Raw genomic sequence first — 23,116 nt, 5'->3', positions numbered from 1 at the left:
AAGAGGACCTGTCACTAATTATTTCTCATTGACCCCCCATATCTCTCCATAAAGAGGACCTGTCACTAATTATGTCTTATTGACCCCATATCTCTCCATAAAGAGGACCTGTCACTAATTATGTCTCATTGACCCCATATCTCTCTATAAAGAGGACCTGTCACTAATTATTTCTCATTGACCCCACATCTCTCCATAAAGAGGACCTGTCACTAATTATTGCTCATTGACCCCACATCTCTCTATAAAGAGGACCTGTCACTAATTATTTCTCATTGACCCCACATCTCTCCATAAAGAGGACCTGTCACTAATTATTGCTCATTGACCCCACATCTCTCTATAAAGAGGACCTGTCACTAATTATTTCTCATTGACCCCACATCTCTCCATAAAGAGGACCTGTCACTAATTATTTCTCATTGACCCCACATCTCTCTATAAAGAGGACCTGTCACTAATTATTTCTCATTGACCCCACATCTCTCCATAAAGAGGACCTGTCACAAGTTATTTTTTATTAACCCCATATCTCTCCACAAAGAGGACCTGTCACTAATTATTTCTTATTGACCCCATATCTCTCCATAAAGAGGACCTGTCACTAATTATTTCTTATTAACCCCATACCTCTCCATAATATTTATATCACAAGGCATGCATGCATTTCTTGTGATAAGAATAAAAGTGATTAAAAAGTTTTTTAAAAAAGGGACAATCCAAAAAAAAAATTAAATTAAAAAAAAAAGAAAAAAAAATTAAAGTGCCCCCCCCTGTGCTCACACATAGTGGTGAACATATACATAGGCCACGCCCACATATGTAAACAGTGTTCAAACCACAGGTGAGGTATTGCCACGAACATCGGAGCAAGAGTCATAATTCTCGCACTAGACCTCCTCTGCAACTTTACACCGCTAACCTGCAGACATTTTTAAAACAAAACCCATGAAAATTTTTTTTTAAGTACCGCAGTTTCACATCATTCCATGAGCATGCGCAATTTTAAAGCGTCACAAGTTGGGTATCTATTTACTCGCCGTGACATTCTCTTTCATATTTTACAACAAAATTGGGATATATATATATATTTTTTTAAATGTTTTTTTTCCAAAAAAATATTAAATTTTAAAAAACTGCGCATTTCGGTTTTCGGCCAAGTGTATTTTGAGTTTTGGTTTTCGGCACCGGAATTTTCATTTCGGTGCACTGTTAATGATTTCTTTTTAAATGTGTGCAAAACAAAAACCGTAAAAACAGCTCTGGTAGTGAAAGGGTTAACACATTGCCTATGAAAAATATAGGGTTCTGAGGTTTGTCGGGGTTTCGCGGGCGCACGCAGTTTTAAGGTTTGGTATATTTTTACTCAGCGCAACCTCTTATGTTTTTTTTTTAAAGGGTGATATATTGCGTATGTGCGCTCTAAAATCAGCTTTAGCGTCCAGAACGTGCCGGCTTCTAGAAAATACATCATGTTTGGGGGTTTTAACCATTAGCCGCCCGGCCAATGGCCGTTTGGCGGCTTCAGATGTGCCTCTTCATTCCGGGTGCACGCCATTTGGCGTGCTCCCGCACATGCGCCGTTTGCGGTAATGCAGAGCGGCGCAGCAGCGGGATCTGTCACGGGCCATGCACCTCGGACACGGCCGATGACAGATCCGAGTACCGGCTCCCGTTGCTGGTACCATGTGACCTGCTGTGACCAATCACAGCAGGTCACATGACAGTTGTATACAATGGATGGCTTCATTCATGATGCCATCCATTGTATACTAGTGCCTAGCTGTGAATGGTCATAGCTAATCACATGCACATGTCATGTGATTAGCTGTGACCAAATCACAGCTAAGCACAAAAAAAAAAAAAAAAAAAAGCTGAATGAATCGATTTCATTCAGGTAAATGCTTGCTTATAGCAAAGTAATTCTTTGCTATAAGCAAATTGTGTAAAAAAAAAAAAATACTGATCACTTCCCCAAAGTAGTACAGTGTTACTATGGTAACATTGTACTACTTTGGTCATAGTCAAATATGAAAAAAAAATCTTAAAAAAAATTTAAAAAAAATGTAATAAAAAATAAATAATAAAAAAATTAAAAAAAATTAAAAAAAAAATATATATATATCTTTTTTCATACTGTCACCAGTCAGTGTCCCTGTTAACCGCCATGCCAGTTATATGATGACGCTGTACTGCACTGGTGACAGTATGTAAAAAAAAAATAGTGAAAATAATTTTTTTAATTTTTTCATTTTCCGAAAAATTATGACATAAAAATACAACTTCAAAAAACTCGCCATGCCTCTTATGAAGTACGTCGGACTGTCTACTCTGCAAAAAGGGGTCATTTGTGGGATATCTGTACCCTCCTGACATTTGGGGGATATCTGTACCGTCCTGACATTTGGGGGATATCTGTACCGTCCTGACATTTGGGGGATATCTGTACTGTTCTGACATTCTTGGACCTCAAGAAATTAGATTGGCTGTCAGTACTTCAGGATTGATCAATAATCAGATCTATACCATAGTTTGTGAACTCTATAACTTTCCTACAAACTAAATAATACATCCTAATTTGGGTTATTCTCACCAAAGACATGTAGCAGAATACATCTCGGCCTAAATTTATGAAGAACAATTATTTATTTGTAAACTTTTATAACAGAAACAAAGAAAAATGTGGTTTTTTTTCAAAATTTTTGCTCTTTTTTTGTTAATTTAGCAAAAAATAAAAACCCCGGCGGTGATTAAATACCACCAAAAGAAAGCTCTAGTTGTGTGAAGAAAATGATAACATTTTAGTTTGGGTACAATGTTGTATGACCGCGCAATTGTCATTCAAAGTGTGAGAGCGCTGAAACCTGAAAAATGGCCTGGGCAGGAAGGGGGAAAATTGCACGGTATTGAAATGGTTAAACTAATCTTCAGACCGAAAACTATTTTTTTTTTTTTTTTTAAATAAGTGAGCAAAACAATTTAAAAAAATGTCTCTGGGACTGAAGTGGTTAATGAAGCCATTCTAGTGACCTAGGACCCCTCCAGAGCTCCCTGACCCCCAGTGTGGTGCACAAAATTCATGTGCAATGCCATAGCTGGCCCCTTAACTCCCCTGTGGCCCCATCTCCCCCGCTCAGGGGCCCCTCAGAAGCGGCCCTGCGCACAGTGTCCTTGCTCACCCTCCTGCCTGCAGTAGGACATGTCTGCAGCTCACACTCACACCGGCTCCGCGCTCACTGATAACGTCATCGGTCGCGACAAAAAAAAAAGGAGGACCTCCGGATTAGGTACTGCCCGCTTTACTGCCTGCAGAAGGAAGAGGACCCCGCTTGTGTCTGCCCTTTTCAGTGCCTGTACAGGGAGGTGGGTGGACCAGAGGAATGTTGTCGGTGTGTTTTGTCTGGTTGCTACAGAAATCATAGAGGGTGGGAAGGGGTGTGGCCCTGGCTGCGATCAGGGAGGATCCCCCATACCCTGCCAGGAGGAAACACTGCGCATGCGTTATACTCGCAGACACTTTCTATAAAGTTGTGAGAACTCGGAGAAGGGGAGGCTGTGCACAGCAGGAGTGTAAGTACGGGGGGACTACAACTCCCAGCATGGCCTGTGTGTGCCCGGGGGGGGGATTTCTGCTACATAGACTGTTGTGTGTCCATCTGTCATCAAATGTCTGTCTGTCCTTCCATATGTCCTGTATACCGCCCTATGTACTATACCTCCCTATGTACTATACTGTCCTATCTCCTCCCTATGTACTATACCGCCCTATGTACTATACTGTCCTATCTCCTCCCTATGTACTATACCGCCCTATGTACTATACTGTCCTATCTCCTCCCTATGTACTATACTGTCCTATGTACTATACTGTCCTATCTCCTCCCTATGTACTATACTGTCCTATCTCCTCCCTATGTACTATACTGTCCTATCTCCTCCCTATGTACTATACCTCCCCATCTCCTCCCTATGTACTATACTGCCCTATCTCCTCCCTATGTACTATACTGCCCTATCTCCTCCCTATGTACTATACTGTCCTATGTACTATACTGCCCTATCTCTGCCCTATGTACTATACTTCCCTATGTACTATACCTCCCTATCTCTCCCTATGTACTATACCTCCCCATCTCCTCCCTATGTACTCTACCTCCCCATCTCCTCCCTATGTACTCTACCTCCCCATCTCCTCCCTATGTACTATACCTCCCCATCTCCTCCCTATGTACTATACCTCCCTATCTCCTCCCTCTGTACTATACTGCCCTATGTACTATACCTCCCTATCTCCTCCCTATGTACTATACCGCCCTATCTCCTCCCTATGTACTATACTGCCCTATCTCCTCCCTATGTACTATACTGGGGTACGTCTGCCCTACCCTACACCATACCTCTATGTACTGTCTCTGTCTTCAGCCAGGTGAGCTGTTTGCTGGCCATGTTATGGGGGGACTCCGCTGACTTTCTGTTGTGGTGTTCTCAGTACACAGACACAATGCGGGAGCACAGCACTGTGAAGACGGAGCCAAAGGCGGGATTCCTGGAGCGTCTCAGTGACACGGCCGGGGGGATGGGGATCGGCCTGATCTCCTTCTGTCTGTCCTTCTACCTTCTGTTCAGTAATGAGGTGAGAATCCCGCAGACTGGAACACTGAACCCCCCTTCCGGTCCGGACACTTTCCCCCCCCCCCCTTCCAGTCCGGACACTTCCCCCCCCCCCCCCTTCCAGTCCGGACACTTCCCCCCCCCCCCCTTCCAGTCCGGACACTTTCCCCCCCCCCCTTCCAGTCCGGACACTTTCCCCCCCCCCCCTTCCAGTCCGGACACTTTCCCCCCCCCCCCTTCCAGTCCGGACACTTTCCCCCCCCCCCCCTTCCAGTCCGGACACTTTCCCCCCCCCCCCCTTCCAGTCCGGACACTTCCCCCCCCCCCCCCTTCCAGTCCGGACACTTCCCCCCCCCCCCCCTTCCAGTCCGGACACTTCCCTCCCCCCCCCCTCCAGTCCGGACACTTTCCCCCCCCCCCCCCTTCCAGTCCGGACACTTTCACCCCCTTCCTGTGCAGGCCACTTTTCAGCTTTCAGCGATATCACGTGTCGAATGACAATTGCGCGGTCATGCAACACTGCACCCATATGAATTTTTTAGCATTTTTTTGAGACAGATAAAACTTTATTTTGGTGGTATTTATTCACCGCTGGGATTTTTATTTTTTTGCTATATAAATGAAAAAGTCGAAACATTTAAAAAAAAAAAATTGTTTTTCTTATAAAATTTTGCAAATAAATAATCTTTCTTCATAAATCTTAGACAAAATGTATTCAACTATCTTTTTCAGTAAAAAAAAAAAAACCGACATTAGTTTATAACCAAATATTATAATTTTTCAAAAACCATTTTTTAATTTTTATTTTATTTTTTTAATATTATTATTAAAGTGACACAGTACTACTTGGGGGTGATGAAGATTTTTTTTTTACTTTTTTTTATAGTTTTTTTTTTATTATGGGGGTTTTTTTTGTTTTTGTTTTTTTTGCATACTGTCACCCCAGCAGTACAGTGTCATCATAGTGACACTGTACTACTTGTAGGGGGTGATGAAGATTTTTATTTTCTTTTTTTATTTATGGGGTTTTTTTTTTTCTTGTTTTTTTTTTTTTTTGCATACTGTCACCTGTCACCCCAGCAGCACAGTGTCATTATATTGACACTGTACTACTTGCGGGGGGTGATGAAGATTTTTTTTTTTTCATTTTTTTACATTTTCCTTTTCTTTTTTTATTATTATTTATGGGGGATTTTTTTGTTTTGTTTTTTTTTTGCATACTGTCACCTGTCACCCCAGCAGTACAGTGTCATCATAGTGATACTGTACTACTTGGGGGGGGGGTGATGAAGATTTTTTTTTTTAACACTAATTGCTTTACACCCATAAAGGCTGTAAAAGCAATCATTTCTCCTTCTCTCTGGCTGCATTCCTGCAGCCATTGAGAAATACTGTGAGAGCTGTGATTGGTCACAGCTTGTCACATGGTACAAGGCTGTTGTGAATAGCCCTGTACCATGTGATCTTAGTGATCATTCACAGATTTCACACGTAGTAAGCAATGATGTCAGAAGTGACACCTTGCTTACTACTCTGCATGTGATCACTGATTGGCCAATCAGTGATCACATGATTAGATCTCACACAGAGGTCTCGTACAGCGATCGGCGTTCCGCTGTGTCCCCCCAGACAGCAGATCGCGGTGCCGCACACTCCCAGGGAGCACGTACAGGCAGGGAATGCGGGAGGACGTTTATAAATGGTCCCCTGCACTGCTCTTGTTGTCCGTTTATGTATATGGGCCGGACGGGAAGTGGTTAAGGATGCCAGCGGCCGCCTGCTCTTTACCAGCCAGTACATACCACATGCCCCGACCACTACTTAATGACCGCATTCATTTAATTATTTCCGTCTGTCAATTGACTTTTAAGGTCTTTTTTTATGCGGTATTTAGTGAGCGTTTTGCGATAATCGTGAATTGACATTTTCCATATTGCATGCGATAATCTTTAATGAATTATTCCCATTGTCACCAGTCAGTGTCCCTGATCACCGCCACACCAATCATATGATGACGCTGTAATGCACTGGTGACAGTATGCAAAAAAAAAAAAAAAAAATTTTTATTCAATTTCTTTATTTTCAAAAAAATTGTGACAAAAAGTTACAACTTCAAAAAACTCTCCACGATTCTTACTAAATGCCTTAGACCACGGGTGTCAAACTGGCGGCCCTCCAGCTGTTGCCAAACTACAAGTCCCATGAGGCATTGCAAGGCAAGCAGTTACAAACATGACTCCCAAAGGCAGAGGCATGATGGGACTTGTAGTTTCGCCACAGCCGGAGGTCCGCCGGTTTGACACCCCTGCCATAGACTGTCTAACTTCCAAAAAAAAGGGGTAATTTGGGGGTAATTTGTACTGTCCTGGCATTTTAGGGCGTCAAGAAAAGAGATCAGCCGTCTACATGAGGACTGATCAATTCTCAAATAGTTTGTAGACGCTATACCTTTCACACAAACCAATTAACCCCCCTGGCGGTATTTCCGAGTGTAGCTCGGGGTAAAGTTTCTGTACCAAAAGCGGTAACCCCCCCGAGCTACACTCGGCTTACCATGCGGCGTTGCTCAGGGATTCCCTACAGCGCTTACCTTGTCCTTCGTTCCCGCGATGCGTCCCCTGCAGCGTCCCCGGCCATCTCCTCCGGCCGATGCTGGCTTCCGTGTTCCGGTCCCTGTGACATGGGGACATACGGGCGCCGGAACCGGCGGGAAATTTGGAAAATTTAAAAACAATGACTTTTTTTTTTTTAAACAATTATTTCATAGCAAAACATTCCTGTATCAAACCATTTCACATACATTGTGTCCCGAGTGCTTTGTCCGGCGCCCTGCCTGCATTTTTACTGTTCTTTCTGCCCGGAAACTGAGAAACGTCCATGGCGTCCAAAAAGCGTCCCTTTAGGTCAGACGCGGTTTTAGACCGGCTAGAGAACAGCGATAGTAAATCAGAACCACTTGCAGAATTGAGTGATAATGATTGGTGGGGGAAATTCCTCATCAGACACTGAAAACGATTCTGCGACTTTGCTCAACGATGTGCGAACTTGGCGCTCTATTTCACATTTCAGTGTTTTTGGTTTGATTATATTATTGAATTACATTTATTATTTTATTATTATTTTTTATGATTATTTATTAAATTATAATTTATGATTTCATGTTTCAAGTTTTATCCTCCCCGGGATGTTTACTAGACTCTTGTTCTGACAGATTTCAGTGAGTTATTCCTAAATTACAGGCCTTCAAAAATACATATTTCCATGCAAAAAATGGTACCGTTTTTGGTAGAAAATTCCTGACATAATCATACCGCCAGGGAGGTTAATATACACTTTTTGGGATTTTTTTTTTTTTTTTTTTTACCAAAGACTTTAGCAGAATACATTTTGGCCTGAATGTATGGCGAGATTTGATTTTATTGGATATATTTTATGACAGAAAGTGGAAAATATTGTTTTATTCCAAAATGTTTTTTTTTTTCATTTATATCACAAAAAATAAAAAAAAAACCCAAGTGATGATCATATACCACTAGAGGAAAGCTCTATTTGTGGGAAAAAAAGATATAAATTTCATATGGGTACAGAGTTGCATGACCGCGCAATTGCCATTTAAAGTAGCGCAGTGCTGAACAGCAAAAAAGAAAAATGTCCTGGTCATGAAGGAGGGTAAAACCTTCTGGAGCTGAAGTGGATATAGTAGCGTCAGGATGAGAATGACAACTGAACAGTTTTTTTTGCCTTCGATCTTCTTGTGAAACCGTGCTGCAGTATTCTTTTGGAAGGTCGACTGTTTTTGGTTTTATTCCCACAACAGCATTTTCGCCAGATCTTTAGCAGTTTGCGGCATAGATGTCGGAACGCAGTAACTTTTTTTTTTTTTTTTCCCTTTTTCAAATGTCGTCTTGTAGGGTCGAGCGGTGCAAACAGCGGCATCCCTGGATGAAGGCCTGTCTGTTGTAGTTACGATTGGAAATATCCAAAGAGTAGACCCCGTGAATGAGGCAAAATTACTCCATGTATCCGGAGTTCTGCAGACATCACCTGTAAGTACCAATCATGACCAAACAAAGCAGCACCAGTGGTTTCGTTAAAGCGGGACTCCGACTTTTTTTTTTTGTTTTCTTTGTATGGATAGATGGAATAATGTTTAACCGCTTCCCCGGCGCCCTATAGTAGAACTACTGCTACAGGGCTGTGCAAAATCACTGCCCTACCCACGCCACCAGATGTCAGTCACCGGGTCCCGGCCGGAGATTCCCCGCCGGCACCCGGTGATCGCCGAGTAACACTGGCAGGAGAGAGACCCGGGTTGTTTACACTCAGGTTTCTCCCCTGTCAGTGTTACTCGGCGATCGCGGGGTGCCGGCGGGGAATCTCCGGCCGGGACCTGGTGACTGACACCCGCAGCCGCCAATGGTGGCGTGGGTGGGGCAGTGATTTTGCGCAGCCCTGCCACCCTGTAGCAGTAGTTCTACTATAGGGTGGCGGGGAAGGACCCGGGATCTCTGCACACCAGACAAATACACAGCAGCAAGTCTCCCTAGTAAAAAGCTCAGGAATAAAGGAGAACATGTTGCCCAAAGGCAAGAAGGAAAATGTCGTACAAAAACATGCAACAGGGAACCATAGTGAAACAATTGGGGATAATGCAATACAAAGGGAAGTAAAACCTTTATGATTTAAATCGGGAGTATCGCTCCCCAGAATGTAGGTTCCATGAAAGGTGAAGGGAAAAAAAAAAAGGTGGGAGCAGGATGAAAAGAAGGAAAGAATATCGGAGACCAAGAGGGGGGAAAATAGGAGGGGGAGAAGGGATGTGTGACTTCCCGAAAAGAAGAGGTAATCTCGGGACTGGACCAATGTATGGATTGGCACGTAGGACCGAAAGGAGATATTTCAGTTGAGATTAACCCCCTGGCACCGGCGCCTCCCGGCCCTTTAAGGGTTTCCAGGGCGGGGATTAGGGACATGTGATTCGCCGTCACGGGGGTCACATGATTGGGAAAGGTGCCGATTGAAATAGGAGATCGGGACCTTTCTGTGAGTACCGGACATGTGTGCTGGGAGCGTGGAGGGCGCACGCTCTCAGCACATATGTTTTTCTTAATTGCATGCAAATGTGCGGCCGCTCGGCGTCAAGGCCCAGACGCCGGAAAGCCGCACATTTGCGTGCGGCCGGCGCCAAAAGGTTAAAAATTGTCAATAATAACTATTGTTTGTTTTGGTATTACAGTGCCGATGTTATAAAGTGGAAATGTACGCTGTGGTCATTTCCTTTAACCGCTTTCCAACCGCACAGAGTACATTTACTGCGGGCAGGCAGCAGCCACAGGCTGGGTGACGTACTCGTATCCCACTGTCTTTTTCTGGGTTTGCCCCCACCCCCCTGCTGAACTGTGCTGTGATTGGTCACAGCACAAATTCGTCAGCAGGTTTCAGTCAATGACTTTGGCTGTATACCTGCTGATCAGCTGTGGCCAATCACAGAACCGAGTTCTGTGCTTACAAATACACAGAACAGCGATCTGGCTGTTTCTTCTACCTGCAATCAATTCTGAGTTCAGGGAGAAAGAGCAGCCAGATCTGTGAGTAAAAGCCGCACACGTTACACTCTACGGACAGCGGTGAAGTGCCTTTTTTTTTTTTTTCTCCCTGCAAAGGAGTAAAAACCGACACATTGCCTAGTAAAAACAGTACACATACCGAACATTAAACACAGTAAACCCCTTGATGTTAACCCCTTCCCAGCCAGTGTTATTAGTACAGAACGAACAAGCTTTGGCTCTACTTCTCCTTTAACCACTTCCAGACCGGACACTTTCCCCCCCTTCCTGTCTGGACACTTTCCACCCCTTCCTGTCTGGACACTTTCCCCCCCTTCCTGTCTGGACACTTTCCACCCCCTTCCTGACCAGGGCAATTTTCAGCTTTCAGCGCTATCACACTTTGAATGACAATTGCGCAGTCATGCAACACTGTACCCAAATGAATTTTTTACCATTTTTTTGCGACAGATAAAGCTTTATTTTGGTGGTATTTATTCACTGCTGGGACTTTTATTTTTTTTGCTATGTAAATAAAAATGTCCAAAAATTTTGAACAAAAGTGTTTTTTTTTTAATAAAATTTTGCAAATAAATAATATTTCATCATAAATCTTTGCCAAAATGTATTTCGTTATCTTTTTAGTAAAAAAAAAACAAAAACAAAATTAGTTTATAACCAAAAATTATAATTTTTAAACATTTTTTTTTTACATTTTTATTTTATTTTTTATATTATTATTTTTTATTTATTTATTTATTTTTTACATACTGTCACCCTAGCAGTACAGTGTCACCATGGTGACACTGTACTACTTGTGGAGGGTGATGAAGATTATTTTTTTTTTTTTTTTTTTTTTTTTTTTTTTTTTTTACAATGATTGCTTTTACACCCATATAGGATGTAAAAGCAATCATTTCTCTTTCTCTCTGTCTGCATTCCTGCAGCCATTGAGAAATACTGAGTGAGCTGTGATTGGTCACAGCTTGTCACATGGTACAAGGCTGTTGTGAATAGCCCTGTACCATGTGACCTCTGTGATCATTCACAGATTTCACACGTAGTAAGCAATGATGTCACAAGTGACATCTTGCTTACTACTTTGCATGTGATCACTGATTGGCCAATCAGTGATCACATGATCGGGACCTCGCACAGAGGTCCCGTCCAACGATCGGTGTTTCACTGTGTCCGGAGGACACAGCGGGCACCGGATCGCGGTGCTGCGCGCTCCCAGGGAGCGCGCACCAGCAGGGTGCGGGGAGGCCGTTCGTAAACGGCCACCCGACCCTGTACTGCCACCGTCCGGCCGTTTATATGCAACGGCCAGTCGGGAAGGGGTTAAACTAAAATGACTGCCAGATTGTGCTGTTGGTAACTGTGTGGGGCCTGTTTTTTTTTTCGTTTGAACAGACCACCAAACAAAAAGGGAAAAACCGTTTCATGTTTTCTCAATGATCGAGATCCTTGTGACTTCTCCCAGCATCCTCTGTTGATAAAATGTGTTGCCTGTGAGATTATATGGGATATGCCCTCTTTTATCTTTTGACATTATTATATAGTGTTTATGTTCCTGTTTTGTTTACTATAAATAAAAGTCGTATTAATTAAACTCTCACCTATAACATTTAGGGCTTGTTTACATTTGTGGCTGAGGGGGCAGTAAAAACATGTGGCAGAGCTGTTGACCTTATGTACAGTGTTTATGTGCGCTCTTAACATGGTGGAGCGGTCAAGACCCCATCCATAATGTGCGCCCTAAGCATTGCACCCCAAACATGCACCTGATGATGCATACCTGGCCAGAAGCACTCATGTTGGGGGGGGGGGGGCTACAATCAGCTTCCAGGGAAACCCTGCAAGGCAACGTAGCCACCATATGGAGGTGGAAATTAATTACACTGAAGCTGCAAAAGCTCATTATGGTGTGAAAAAAAATGAGTAAAAATATAATAAACTTGCGCCACAGAAAAAATGATATATATACCACCATCAAAATATAAATGCTGCTGTTCAAGAAAGGAAAAATACAATCAATTATAAATCTAAACACTCCACAGCGCAAAAAAATTATTAATGTGAAAAAAAGCCCATGTGCTTTTATGTTGAAGATTTTTTTGAGCACTATTTTTGGGATTGAGCGCAATTTATATATATTTTGTATATATCTTTTGGACTTTATTTGGACCTTTTTTTTCACATTAATCATTTTTTTTGTGCTGTGTAAAGACCCCAGATCTCTCTGTAAAGACGGGATGATTACATTCTTTGTGACAGCAATAATGGTGTTAACAAAAAAATTTACTTTAAAAAAAAAAAAATCTTCTTTAATAAAAAAAGTGTGTGGTCATGAGTTTACAATGTTGGAAAGCTGTCAGACTCTATGGGGCGTTGGCTCTGATGAATCATCGGGACCAGGAGACGTGAAATCTGGAATAAAACTATTCGAGAAGGGAGTGGAGATCTGGGTTTCTAAGCATTGATTGTAAACCTGCACCCAGAGAAATGGTTAGGCTGGCCATACATTATACAATTTTCTTGAGATTTTTGGTTTAGATTTAACAAAAACCATATAATATTAGTATTATTATTATATTATTATACAGGATTTATATATTATTATTATACAGGATTTATATATTATTATTCAGGATTTATATATTATTATTATTATACAGGATTTATATATTATGATTATTATTATTATACAGGATTTATATATTATTTTACAGGATTTATATATTATTATACAGGATTTATATATTATTATTATACAGGATTTATATATTATTATTATTATAATACAGGATTTATATATTATTATTATTCAGGATTTATATATTATTATTATTATTATTATTATACAGGATTTATATATTATTATTATTCAGGATTTATATATTATTATTATTATTATTATACATGATTTATATATTATTATTATACAGGATTTATATATTATTATTATTATTATTATACAGGATTTATATATTATTATTTTACAGGATTTATATATTATTATACAGGATTTATATATTATTATTATTATTATAATACAGGATTTATATATTATTATTATTCAGGATTTATATATTATTATTATTATTATACAGGATTTATATATTATTATTTTACAGGATTTATATATTATTATTATTATTATTATACAGGATTTATTTATTATTATTATTATTATTATACAGGATTTATATATTATGATTATTATTATTATACAGGATTTATATATTATTTTACAGGATTTATATATTATTATTTTACAGGATTTATATATTATTATTATTATACAGGATTTATATATTATTAATATTCAGGATTTATATATTAATATTATTATTATACAGAATTTATATATTATTATTATTATACAGGATTTATATATTATTATTATTATTATTATTATACATGATTTATATATTATTATTCAGGATTTATATATTATTATTATACAGAATTTATATATTATTATTATTATTATTATTATAATACAGGATTTATATATTATTATTATTATACAGGATTTATTTATTATTATTATACAGGATTTATATATTATTATTATTCAGGATTTATATATTATTATTATTATTATTATACAGGATTTATATATTATTATTATTATTATACAGGATTTATATATATTATTATACAGGATTTATATATTATTATATTATTATACAGGATTTATATATTATTATTATTATTATTATTATTATTATACAGGATTTATGGCGCCAACAGTTTGCTCAGCGCTTTACAATATAACGGGAGACAATACAGCAACAATACAGTTCAATACACGAGGGATAGGAGGGCCCTGATCCTGGGAGCTTACAATCTATAATAGGAGGTCAAACCTAAACAACACTTTCAGTTGTATCCAGTTAGGCAGGCTCCCGCAATACTTAGTTGAAGGTAAATCTAAAGGCAATTGGGCACAAATTGGACATAAAATTGTAGAGTGTATGGCCAGCCTTAGACTGGCTCCTCTGCTACTAAAATGGCTCATTGCTTTGATCCATAGGACAGCCAGGCAGCTGATATTTTAGAAATCCTATTGGCCACGCCCCTTCACCCTGTGTTCAATGGCAAATATTTGAGCTGGGCGGGGCCGACTAATGAAGATGAGGCTCCAGGCTTTGTGTGGCCGCTGCACAATGAGAACCTGCTGTGGCTTCTCCTTTAAGGGGCCCTCCTCTTACAACACAAGTCCAGCATTTGTCCTATTTATTCATTTCAGGTACTTGTATGCAAAAGTTGCTCTTTAGAAAAGAGGACTTTGGACCACTGAGGACAGACCAGGTCTGTTTTTCTTTAGCCCAGATAAGACGCTTCTGACGTTGTTTGTTGTTCAGGAGCGGCTTGACAAGAGGAATACGACATTTGAAGCCCATGTCCAGGGATCTGTCTGTGTGTGGTGGCTCTTGATGCACTGACTCCAGCCTCAGTCCACTCCTTGTGAAAGTCCCCAACACTTTTGAATGGCCTTTTCCTGACAATCCTCTCCAGGCTGCGGTCATCCTGCTGCTTGTGCACCTTTTCTTCCACACTTTTCCCTTCCACATAACTTTCTATTAATGAGCTTTGATACAGCACTTTGGGAACATCCAACTTCTTCTGCAATGACCTTTTGAGGCTTTCCCTCCTTATGGAGGGTGTCAGTGATGGTGTCAGGTCAGCAGTCTTTCCCATGATTGTGATTCCTACTGAACCAGACTGAGCGACCATTTAAAGGCTCAGGAACCCTTTGCAGGTGTTATGGCTGAATGAGCTGATTAGAGTGAGACACTTTGAGCCGAGATTATTCCACCATTTCACAATATTCTCATTTTCTGAGATTGTGGATTTGGGGTTTTCATGAGCTGTAAGCCATAATCATCACAATGATGACAAATCACGGCTTGAACTATCTTGCTTTGCATGGAATGAGTCTCATATATTAGTTTCACCTTTTAAGTTGCTGCACTGAAATAAATGAACTTTTGCACAATATTCAAATTTTTCGAGTTTCACCTGTGTGTGTGTATATGTGTGTGTGTGCGTGTGTGTGTATATATATATATATATATATATATATATATATATATATATATATATATATATATATGTGTGTGTGTGTATGTATATGTGTGTATGTGTGTATATATATATATATATATATATATGACCAGTCCCAAAAGTTTAGAGAAAAATCCAGAAAAAAAACAGCAAATCTTCAGTGCATGCCAAGACACATCCAGTGCTGCAAACACAAACCACAAACGAACAAATCCTCCACCGGCTAGCGTGCGTGGTCACCTTCACAATTCGACCCACAAGGAGTCACAAAGCATAGAAAGCCTCAAACGATGATTTCCAAGACAAAGGTCATCTCCATGGCCGCAGACCTCTGTCATCCCCAATGCTATAGGATGGGCAGCACAGTGGCTAAATGGTTAGTACTTCCACCTGGCAGTACAAGGGTTGTTGGTTCAAATCCCAACCATGACCACCTGCCTGGAGTTTGCATGTTCTCCCTGTGCCTGCGTGGGTTTCCTCCCACACTCCAAAGACATGCTGGTAGGTTAATTGGCTCCTGTCTAAATTGGCCCTAGTATGTGTATGTATGAATGTGAGTTAGGGACCTTAGATTGTACGCCCCTTGAGGGTTAGGGACCTTAGATTGTACGCCCCTTGAGGGTTAGGGACCTTAGATTGTACGCCCCTTGAGGGTTAGGGACCTTAGATTGTACGCCCCCTTGAGGGTTAGGGACCTTAGATTGTACGCCCCCTTGAGGGTTAGGGACCTTAGATCGTACGCCCCCTTGAGGGTTAGGGACCTTAGATCGTACGCCCCCTTGAGGGTTAGGGACCTTAGATCGTACGCCCCCTTGAGGGTTAGGGACCTTAGATTGTACGCCCCTTGAGGGTTAGGGACCTTAGATTGTACGCCCCTTGAGGGTTAGGGACCTTAGATTGTACGCCCCTTGAGGGTTAGGGACCTTAGACCGTACGCCCCTTGAGGGTTAGGGACCTTAGATTGTACGCCCTTGAGGGTTAGGGACCTTAGATTGTACGCCCCTTGAGGGTTAGGGACCTTAGATTGTACGCCCTTGAGGGTTAGGGACCTTAGATTGTACGCCCCTTGAGGGTTAGGGACCTTAGATTGTACGCCCCTTGAGGGTTAGGGACCTTAGATTGTACGCCCCTTGAGGGTTAGGGACTGATGTGAATGTACAATATATATGTAAAGTGCTGCGTAAATTGATGGCGATATATAAGTACCTGAAATTAATAAATAAACCCGCTCCAATGTGCACCTAGCTTTCCTCAGCATGGGGCAGTTTGTAATATTTTAGTTTTTGGAGGCTCTGAGATGCCCTGGAAATTGGAATCTTGGACACGGAGATGACTTGGGGGTTTGACATTTGCTGTATTGGTTCTTTTCTCCTTACATTGTAAAAATTCTGATTTTTTTTTTTTTTTTTTTCACCCAATGGCAGCCGCTCTTCGATCCAAACTATGGGGTTTCCGTACAATGTGTGAAGCTGAAGCGCCAGGTGGAGATGTACCAGTGGGTGGAGCACGAGGAGTCCAAGTAAGAGACAAACATTGTGATTAGACGTGTGCGGTTCATTGCGTTCCGAATTGAGATTCGAACAAAATGTTCATTATTCAGAGTTTCGAATGTATCCGAATGTCAAAATTACAATTGTAACACATTTAACCCCTTTAGCGCCGACCGTACGCAAATATGCGGCCTCTCGGCAGTTTGCGTACCATTTGAAAACACGTGCTGAGAGCACGCTCCCTGCGTGCTCCCAGCACATATGGCAGCACAGTGGCTAAATGGTTAGCACTTCCACCTGGCAGTACTGGGGTTGTTGGTTCAAATCCCAACCACGGCACCACCTGCCTGGAGTTTGCATGTTCTCCCTGTGCCTGCGTGGGTTTCCTCTGGGAACTCCTGGTTTACTCCGACACTCCAAAGAGATGCTGGTAGGTGACTTGGCTCCTGTCTAACCTGTCCCTAGTATGTGTATGTATGAATGTGAGTTAGGGACCTTAGATTGTATGCCCCTTGAGGGTTAGGGACCTTAGATTGTACGCCCCTTGAGGGTTAGGGACCTTAGATTGTACGCCCCTTGAGGGTTAGGGACCTTAGATTGTACCCCCCTTGAGGGTTAGGGACCTTAGATTGTACGCCCCTTGAGGGTTAGGGACCTTAGATTGTACGCCCCTTGAGGGTTAGGGACCTTAGATTGTACGCCCCTTGAGGGTTAGGGACCTTAGATTGTACCCCCCTTGAGGGTTAGGGACCTTAGATTGTACGCCCCTTGAGGGTTAGGGACCTTAGATTGTACCCCCCTTGAGGGTTAGGGACCTTAGATTGTATACCCCTTGAGGGTTAGGGACCTTAGATTGTACCCCCCTTGAGGGTTAGGGACCTTAGATTGTACCCCCCTTGAGGGTTAGGGACCTTAGATTGTACCCCCCTTGAGGGTTAGGGACCTTAGATTGTACGCCCCTTGAGGGTTAGGGACCTTATATTGTACACCCCTTGAGGGTTAGGGACCTTAGATTGTACGCCCCTTGAGGGTTAGGGACCTTAGATTGTACCCCCCTTGAGGGTTAGGGACCTTAGATTGTACGCCCCTTGAGGGTTAGGGACCTTAGATTGTACGCCCCTTGAGCATTAGGGACCTTAGATTGTACGCCCCTTGAGGGTTAGGGACCTTAGATTGTACACCCCTTGAGCATTAGGGACCTTAGATTGTACGCCCCTTAAGCGTTAGGGACCTTAGATTGTACGCCCCTTGAGCGTTAGGGACCTTAGATTGTACGCCCCTTGAGCGTTAGGGACCTTAGATTGTACGCCCCTTGAGCGTTAGGGACCTTAGATTGTACGCCCCTTGAGCGTTAGGGACCTTAGATTGTACGCCCCTTGAGGGTTAGGGACCGATGGGAATGTACAATATATAAGTAAAGCATTTCGTAAATTGATGGCTGTATACAAGTACCTGAAAAAAAAAAAAAGTCGGTATCTCATGGAAAGGTCCCGATCCCCCCCTTGCGATCGACCTTTTCAGATCATGTGACTGCTGTGACAGCAAATCATGGCCGTCACATGACCCTAAAACCCCGCCCCGCCTCCCGGCGTCTGAAACCCTCTAAAGGGTCGGGAGGCGCCGGCGTGAAGAAGTTAAACAAATCCAGAATAACGAATCGAAATTGTGTCCGAAATAAATGATTTGAATACAAATTCGAACTGTAAACCTATTGCGGACTATTGGTGATTTCCGTCAAAGACTGTGTGTATTAGGCTGGCCATAGACGGAGCAAATTTCTTCCCTGCAACCATGGATTGCGATCGATCAACACAGAGGGAATCCCTCCCGCCGAGACATTGTGTTCTCCGGGCAAGGGGGTGGGGGGGAGCCATTCCCACTGCGAGAACACGGTGATTATATAGCCGTTAGCAATAATGACGTACAATTCGGCAGGCTGGTTGTTCCTAAGCTGATTGATTGATCAACTTGGGTACATTCAGCCTGCCCATACATGGTTTCTGCTGAACCGGCTGAGATTTGAACCATCTGTGGCCGATTTTGGTGTTAGAATATAGCCATCTTCTGAAATTCGAATTTTGAAAAGAATAGAAAATAAAAGAATAGAATAGAAACCAATAGAGCCAGCTGTTCTTCACAATGAATTCACATCTATTCAAAATTTGAATACTTAGAATCCATTGTAAAAAATTAAAGTCGGGTCAAAGATGAATAAACAAAACTAATTTTATTACGAATGCAACAAGATGGAATTAATAACTCCAACGAATCGATCTGAAACAAAAAAACAAAATTTTTACTTCTGTATTTCTCTACCTGTGATTCTCTCTCTGAAGAGAAATGGGTGAGAATAATGCTGCCTACTGCAGATCTGTTAGGCCCCGGTCACATCTCCGTGATTGGGCCAAAAATTCCAAGTCATTGCAAATTGTGTGATGCACGTTTTGGGTGCTATTCATCCTGAGTAGAACCCCAAAATGTGGTGCGATTTTTTTTTTTTTTTTTTTTTTTTTTTTTCCCATCCCCCACGATTCTCACATGACAAAATGTTCTGGCAAAATCACGCTGGCTCAGGGCCGAAATTTGATCCTTGAGCTGCTTTAGCACGAATGTTGCACATAGGGCAGTCCATTCAAGTGAATGAGCCGCCGTATGCGCAACACGGGTTCCCGAGTGTAAATCGCAATCACAAAATTGCCAGGGGGAACCGGGAACCCTCGTTCTTGCTAAGCAATATGTGAACGGGGCCTTAAAGTGGTTGTAAACATCAGATATGAAATATGAACAAAGCATACCCCTCTATAGTGTGTACTTGTCTCAGTCCAGAGCACAAAGTGTCATTTCTATCTGCTGCCTCCTTCCTCTGCTATCAGCATGAGTCACCGCTGACGAGTTTTCCTGACACCAAGAGAAAAATGAGAGATGTGAAATGGACTCCCTCCAGAGTTGGTTGTGGCCAGCTCAGTGGATTGCTGTAGGAAAGTCCTGGATTCTTTCTTGGATACACAGAATATAACTGGATATAACATTTATAGGGAACGTTGATCCCGGGAATATCTGATTGCCTCTCGGGGGATCAGGAAGGAATGTTTTCCCTGCAGGAGCAAATTGGATCATGCTTTGCTGGGTTTTTTTTGCCTTCCTCTGGATCCACTGTGGGTGTCGGATTATAACTTTTTTTTTTTTTTTTTTTTAATGGTTGAAGTGGATGGATTTTTGTCTTTTTTTTTTTCAGCCAGACTAACTATGTAACCCTCGTTCTTGCTAAGCAATATGTGAACAGGGCCTTAAAGTAGTTGTAAACATCAGATATGAAATATGAACAAAGCATAGCTCTCTATAGTGTGTACTTGTCTCAGTCCAGAGCACAAAGTGTCATTTCTATCTGCTGCCTCCTTCCTCTGCTATCAGCATGAGTCACCGCTGACGAGTTTTCCTGACACCAAGAGAAAAATGAGAGATGTGAAATGGACTCCCTCAAGAGTTGGTTGTGGCCAGCTCAGTGGGTTGCTGTAGGAAAGTCCTGGATTCTTTCTTGGATACACAGAATATAACTGGATATAACATTTATAGGGAAAGTTGATCCCGGGAATATCCGATTGCCTCTTGGGGGATCAGGAAGGAATGTTTTCCCTGCAGGAGCAAATTGGATCGTGCTTTGCTGGGTTTTTTTTGCCTTCCTCTGGATCCACTGTGGGTGTCGGATTATAACTTTTTTTTTTTTTTTTTTTTTTTTTTTTAATGGTTGACCTGGATGGACTTTTGTCTTTTTTTTTTTTTTTTTCCAGCCAGACTAATTATGTAACCCTCGTTCTTGCTAAGCAATATGTGAACAGGGCCTTAAAGTAGTTGTAAACATCAGATATGAAATATGAACAAAGCATAGCTCTCTATAGTGTGTACTTGTCTCAGTCCAGAGCACAAAGTGTCATTTCTATCTGCTGCCTCCTTCCTCTGCTATCAGCATGAGTCACCGCTGACGAGTTTTCCTGACACCAAGAGAAAAAGGAGAGATGTGAAATGGACTCCCTCCAGAGTTGGTTGTGGCCAGCTCAGTGGATTGCTGTAGGAAAGTCCTGGATTCTTTCTTGGATACACAGAATATAACTGGATATAACATTTATAGGGAACGTTGATCCCGGGAATATCCGATTGCCTCTCGGGGGATCAGGAAGGAATGTTTTCCCTGCAGGAGCAAATTGGATCATGCTTTGCTGGGTTTTTTTTGCCTTCCTCTGGATCCACTGTGGGTGTCGGATTATAACTTTTTTTTTTTTTTTTTTTTTTTTTAATGGTTGAAGTGGATGGATTTTTGTCTTTTTTTTTTTCAGCCAGACTAATTATGTAACCCTCGTTCTTGCTAAGCAATATGTGAACAGGGCCTTAAAGTAGTTGTAAACATCAGATATGAAATATGAACAAAGCATATCCCTCTATAGTGTGTATTTGTCTCAGTCCAGAGCACTAAGTGTCATTTCTATCTGCTTCCTGCTTCCTCTGCTATCAGCATGAATCACCGCTGACGAGTTTTCCTGACACCAAGAGAAAGAGGAACCTCCAGCAGATTGGAGGGGTCCCCCTGCACTGCAAGGGTTAAAAGTCTTGTTATCCCAAAGTAAAACAAACACAGGCGCTCAACCCTGCCTAAGAAAACAAAGTAGCAAACAAACTCAGAAGTAAATATGCAGATATAGGGAGTTGGGATGCCATGTGACCAATATCAGGTGATGCCGGATATGTCATATGTCTGACTGGTGTGTCAGATAAACCGCCCCAAAGGATAAGTTCACCTTTTGTTAAATGTTACACCCATATTCCAGTTGTCACACGTTTTGATCAGACTGCACCCCCCCTTTCCAACACAACCCCCCCCCCTCCCCGATCCCCACTTTGATAGCTAGCGAGGGATCTTCTCTCCTGTTGGTAGCTGTCAAATTTAACCTCTTAGCGCCGGCGCCTCCCGCCCCTTTAAGAGTTTCAGAAGTCCGGAGGTGGGCGGGGTTTTAGGGTCATGTGACCGCCGTGATTCGCACCGGAAAAGTGTCCAATCGAAAGGGGAGATGGGGACCTTTCCGTGAGTCACGGACATATGTGCTGGGAGCGCTCAGCATATATGTATTTTCTAAGTGCACACAAAGATGCGGTCGCTCGGCATCAAGGCCCAGACGCCAAGAGGCTGCATATTTGCGTGCGCTCGGCGTCAAGGTGTTAAAATAAACGTGGCCGTGCGGGGCACCGCCCACATGGCCGCGTCATTCTTTCACAGACCTCTGTGACCCTTGGATCACATATGTGCGGGTGGTGTCGCTGCGGATCCGTACAAAAATTCGTGCAGCCGCACCACCCGCACAGAGAAATGCAGACCCGCGGGCGGGTTCCATTAGTTCTAATGGCACGCCGCCCCCACTGGAAAACGCAACCGTACTGGGAACCGAGATTCCCGTGCGTTTTCCTAAGAAGTGCAGGGACTTCTTTACTGCGTGTCACCGGCACGGGAGTCCATTCAAATTAATGGGCTCTCGTGCTCGAGCAAAATGCGGCCCGAACAGCCTCATAGGTGTGAACCCGGGGTAAAGGGATGCAGACCCTGCCACTTTCCTCATTAGAGCCCTGCAAGTGCAGCAGCTGATTGATAATTATGAAATCACTACTATACAGATTCAGAGACTACAAGTCCCGACCGCCTTAGCGGCTGTCAGCTTGTAGTCCTCAATGAACTACCATGGTCCCCATTGTGTAGGTTTCTCTTCACTTCAGAAATTGAGAGAATCTGGGGGGGGGGGGGGGGGTCAAGGACTGAATCATTTTCATATACTGTATATACACCATAATTTGTGCATGATACAACTTCCCTACAGACTAATAGACAATGATTTGGGTAATTTTCACCAAAGAAATTTAGCCGAACACATTTTGGTCTAAACTTATGAAGAAGATTATTTATTTTATAACCGAAACAAAAAATAAACTCGTGTGTTTTTTTTTTTTTGTTTTTTTTAAATGCTTGATCTGTTTTTCCTTTTTTATTTAGCAAAAAAAAGAAAACAATGGTGATTAAATGGCACCAAAAGTAAGCTCTATTTGTGCGGAAAAAAGAAATAAAAATTGAATTTGGGTACAGTGTCGCATGATCGCACAATTGTCATTTAGGCTCCACGCACACGGGATGTTTTGATAATGCTGGTAACATTAGCTGTGTAAAGTCACATTAAAAACTTCAGTTTTTCAGCTTTTATTTAATCATTTTTTGCATTGCTTTGCCACGTTTGCGGTTTTTTTTTTTTTTTTAACCACTGTAGAAATACGGCGGCAGGGCGGCACGGGCAGGCAAAACCACGTTTTAAAACGCGTGTTTTTGTAAACAGATAGGGGGCGCGCGTGAGGGGTGCCGCC

General features: G+C 42.0%; 1 protein-coding gene across 3 annotated transcripts in view; it reads left to right on the top strand.

Annotated features, from left to right (window-relative positions):
- The first annotated feature begins 3,417 nt into the window (after positions 1-3,417).
- Positions 3,418-23,116, top strand: part of LOC149428169 (transmembrane protein 43-like) — a 40,770-nt gene continuing 21,071 nt past the window's right edge. For all 3 annotated transcript variants that reach the window (XM_089667637.1, XM_089667636.1, XM_089667638.1), the window contains exons 1-4: positions 3,418-3,570; positions 4,490-4,633; positions 8,523-8,657; positions 16,658-16,752. In XM_089667637.1, coding sequence (XP_089523763.1) covers positions 4,502-4,633; positions 8,523-8,657; positions 16,658-16,752 — 362 coding nt within the window. In that variant the 5' untranslated portion in view covers positions 3,418-3,570; positions 4,490-4,501. The remainder of the gene's footprint in view (positions 3,571-4,489; positions 4,634-8,522; positions 8,658-16,657; positions 16,753-23,116) is intronic.

The sequence above is a fragment of the Staurois parvus genome, unplaced genomic scaffold (genome assembly GCF_062004578.1).
Source record: "Staurois parvus isolate SC_StPar_1 unplaced genomic scaffold, SC_StPar_1.0 ptg003444l, whole genome shotgun sequence".
In the NCBI taxonomy this organism is placed as follows: Eukaryota; Metazoa; Chordata; class Amphibia; order Anura; family Ranidae; genus Staurois; species Staurois parvus.
The sequence above is the reverse complement of the archived record's forward strand: the minus strand, read 5'-3'. Positions and strand labels throughout refer to the sequence as shown.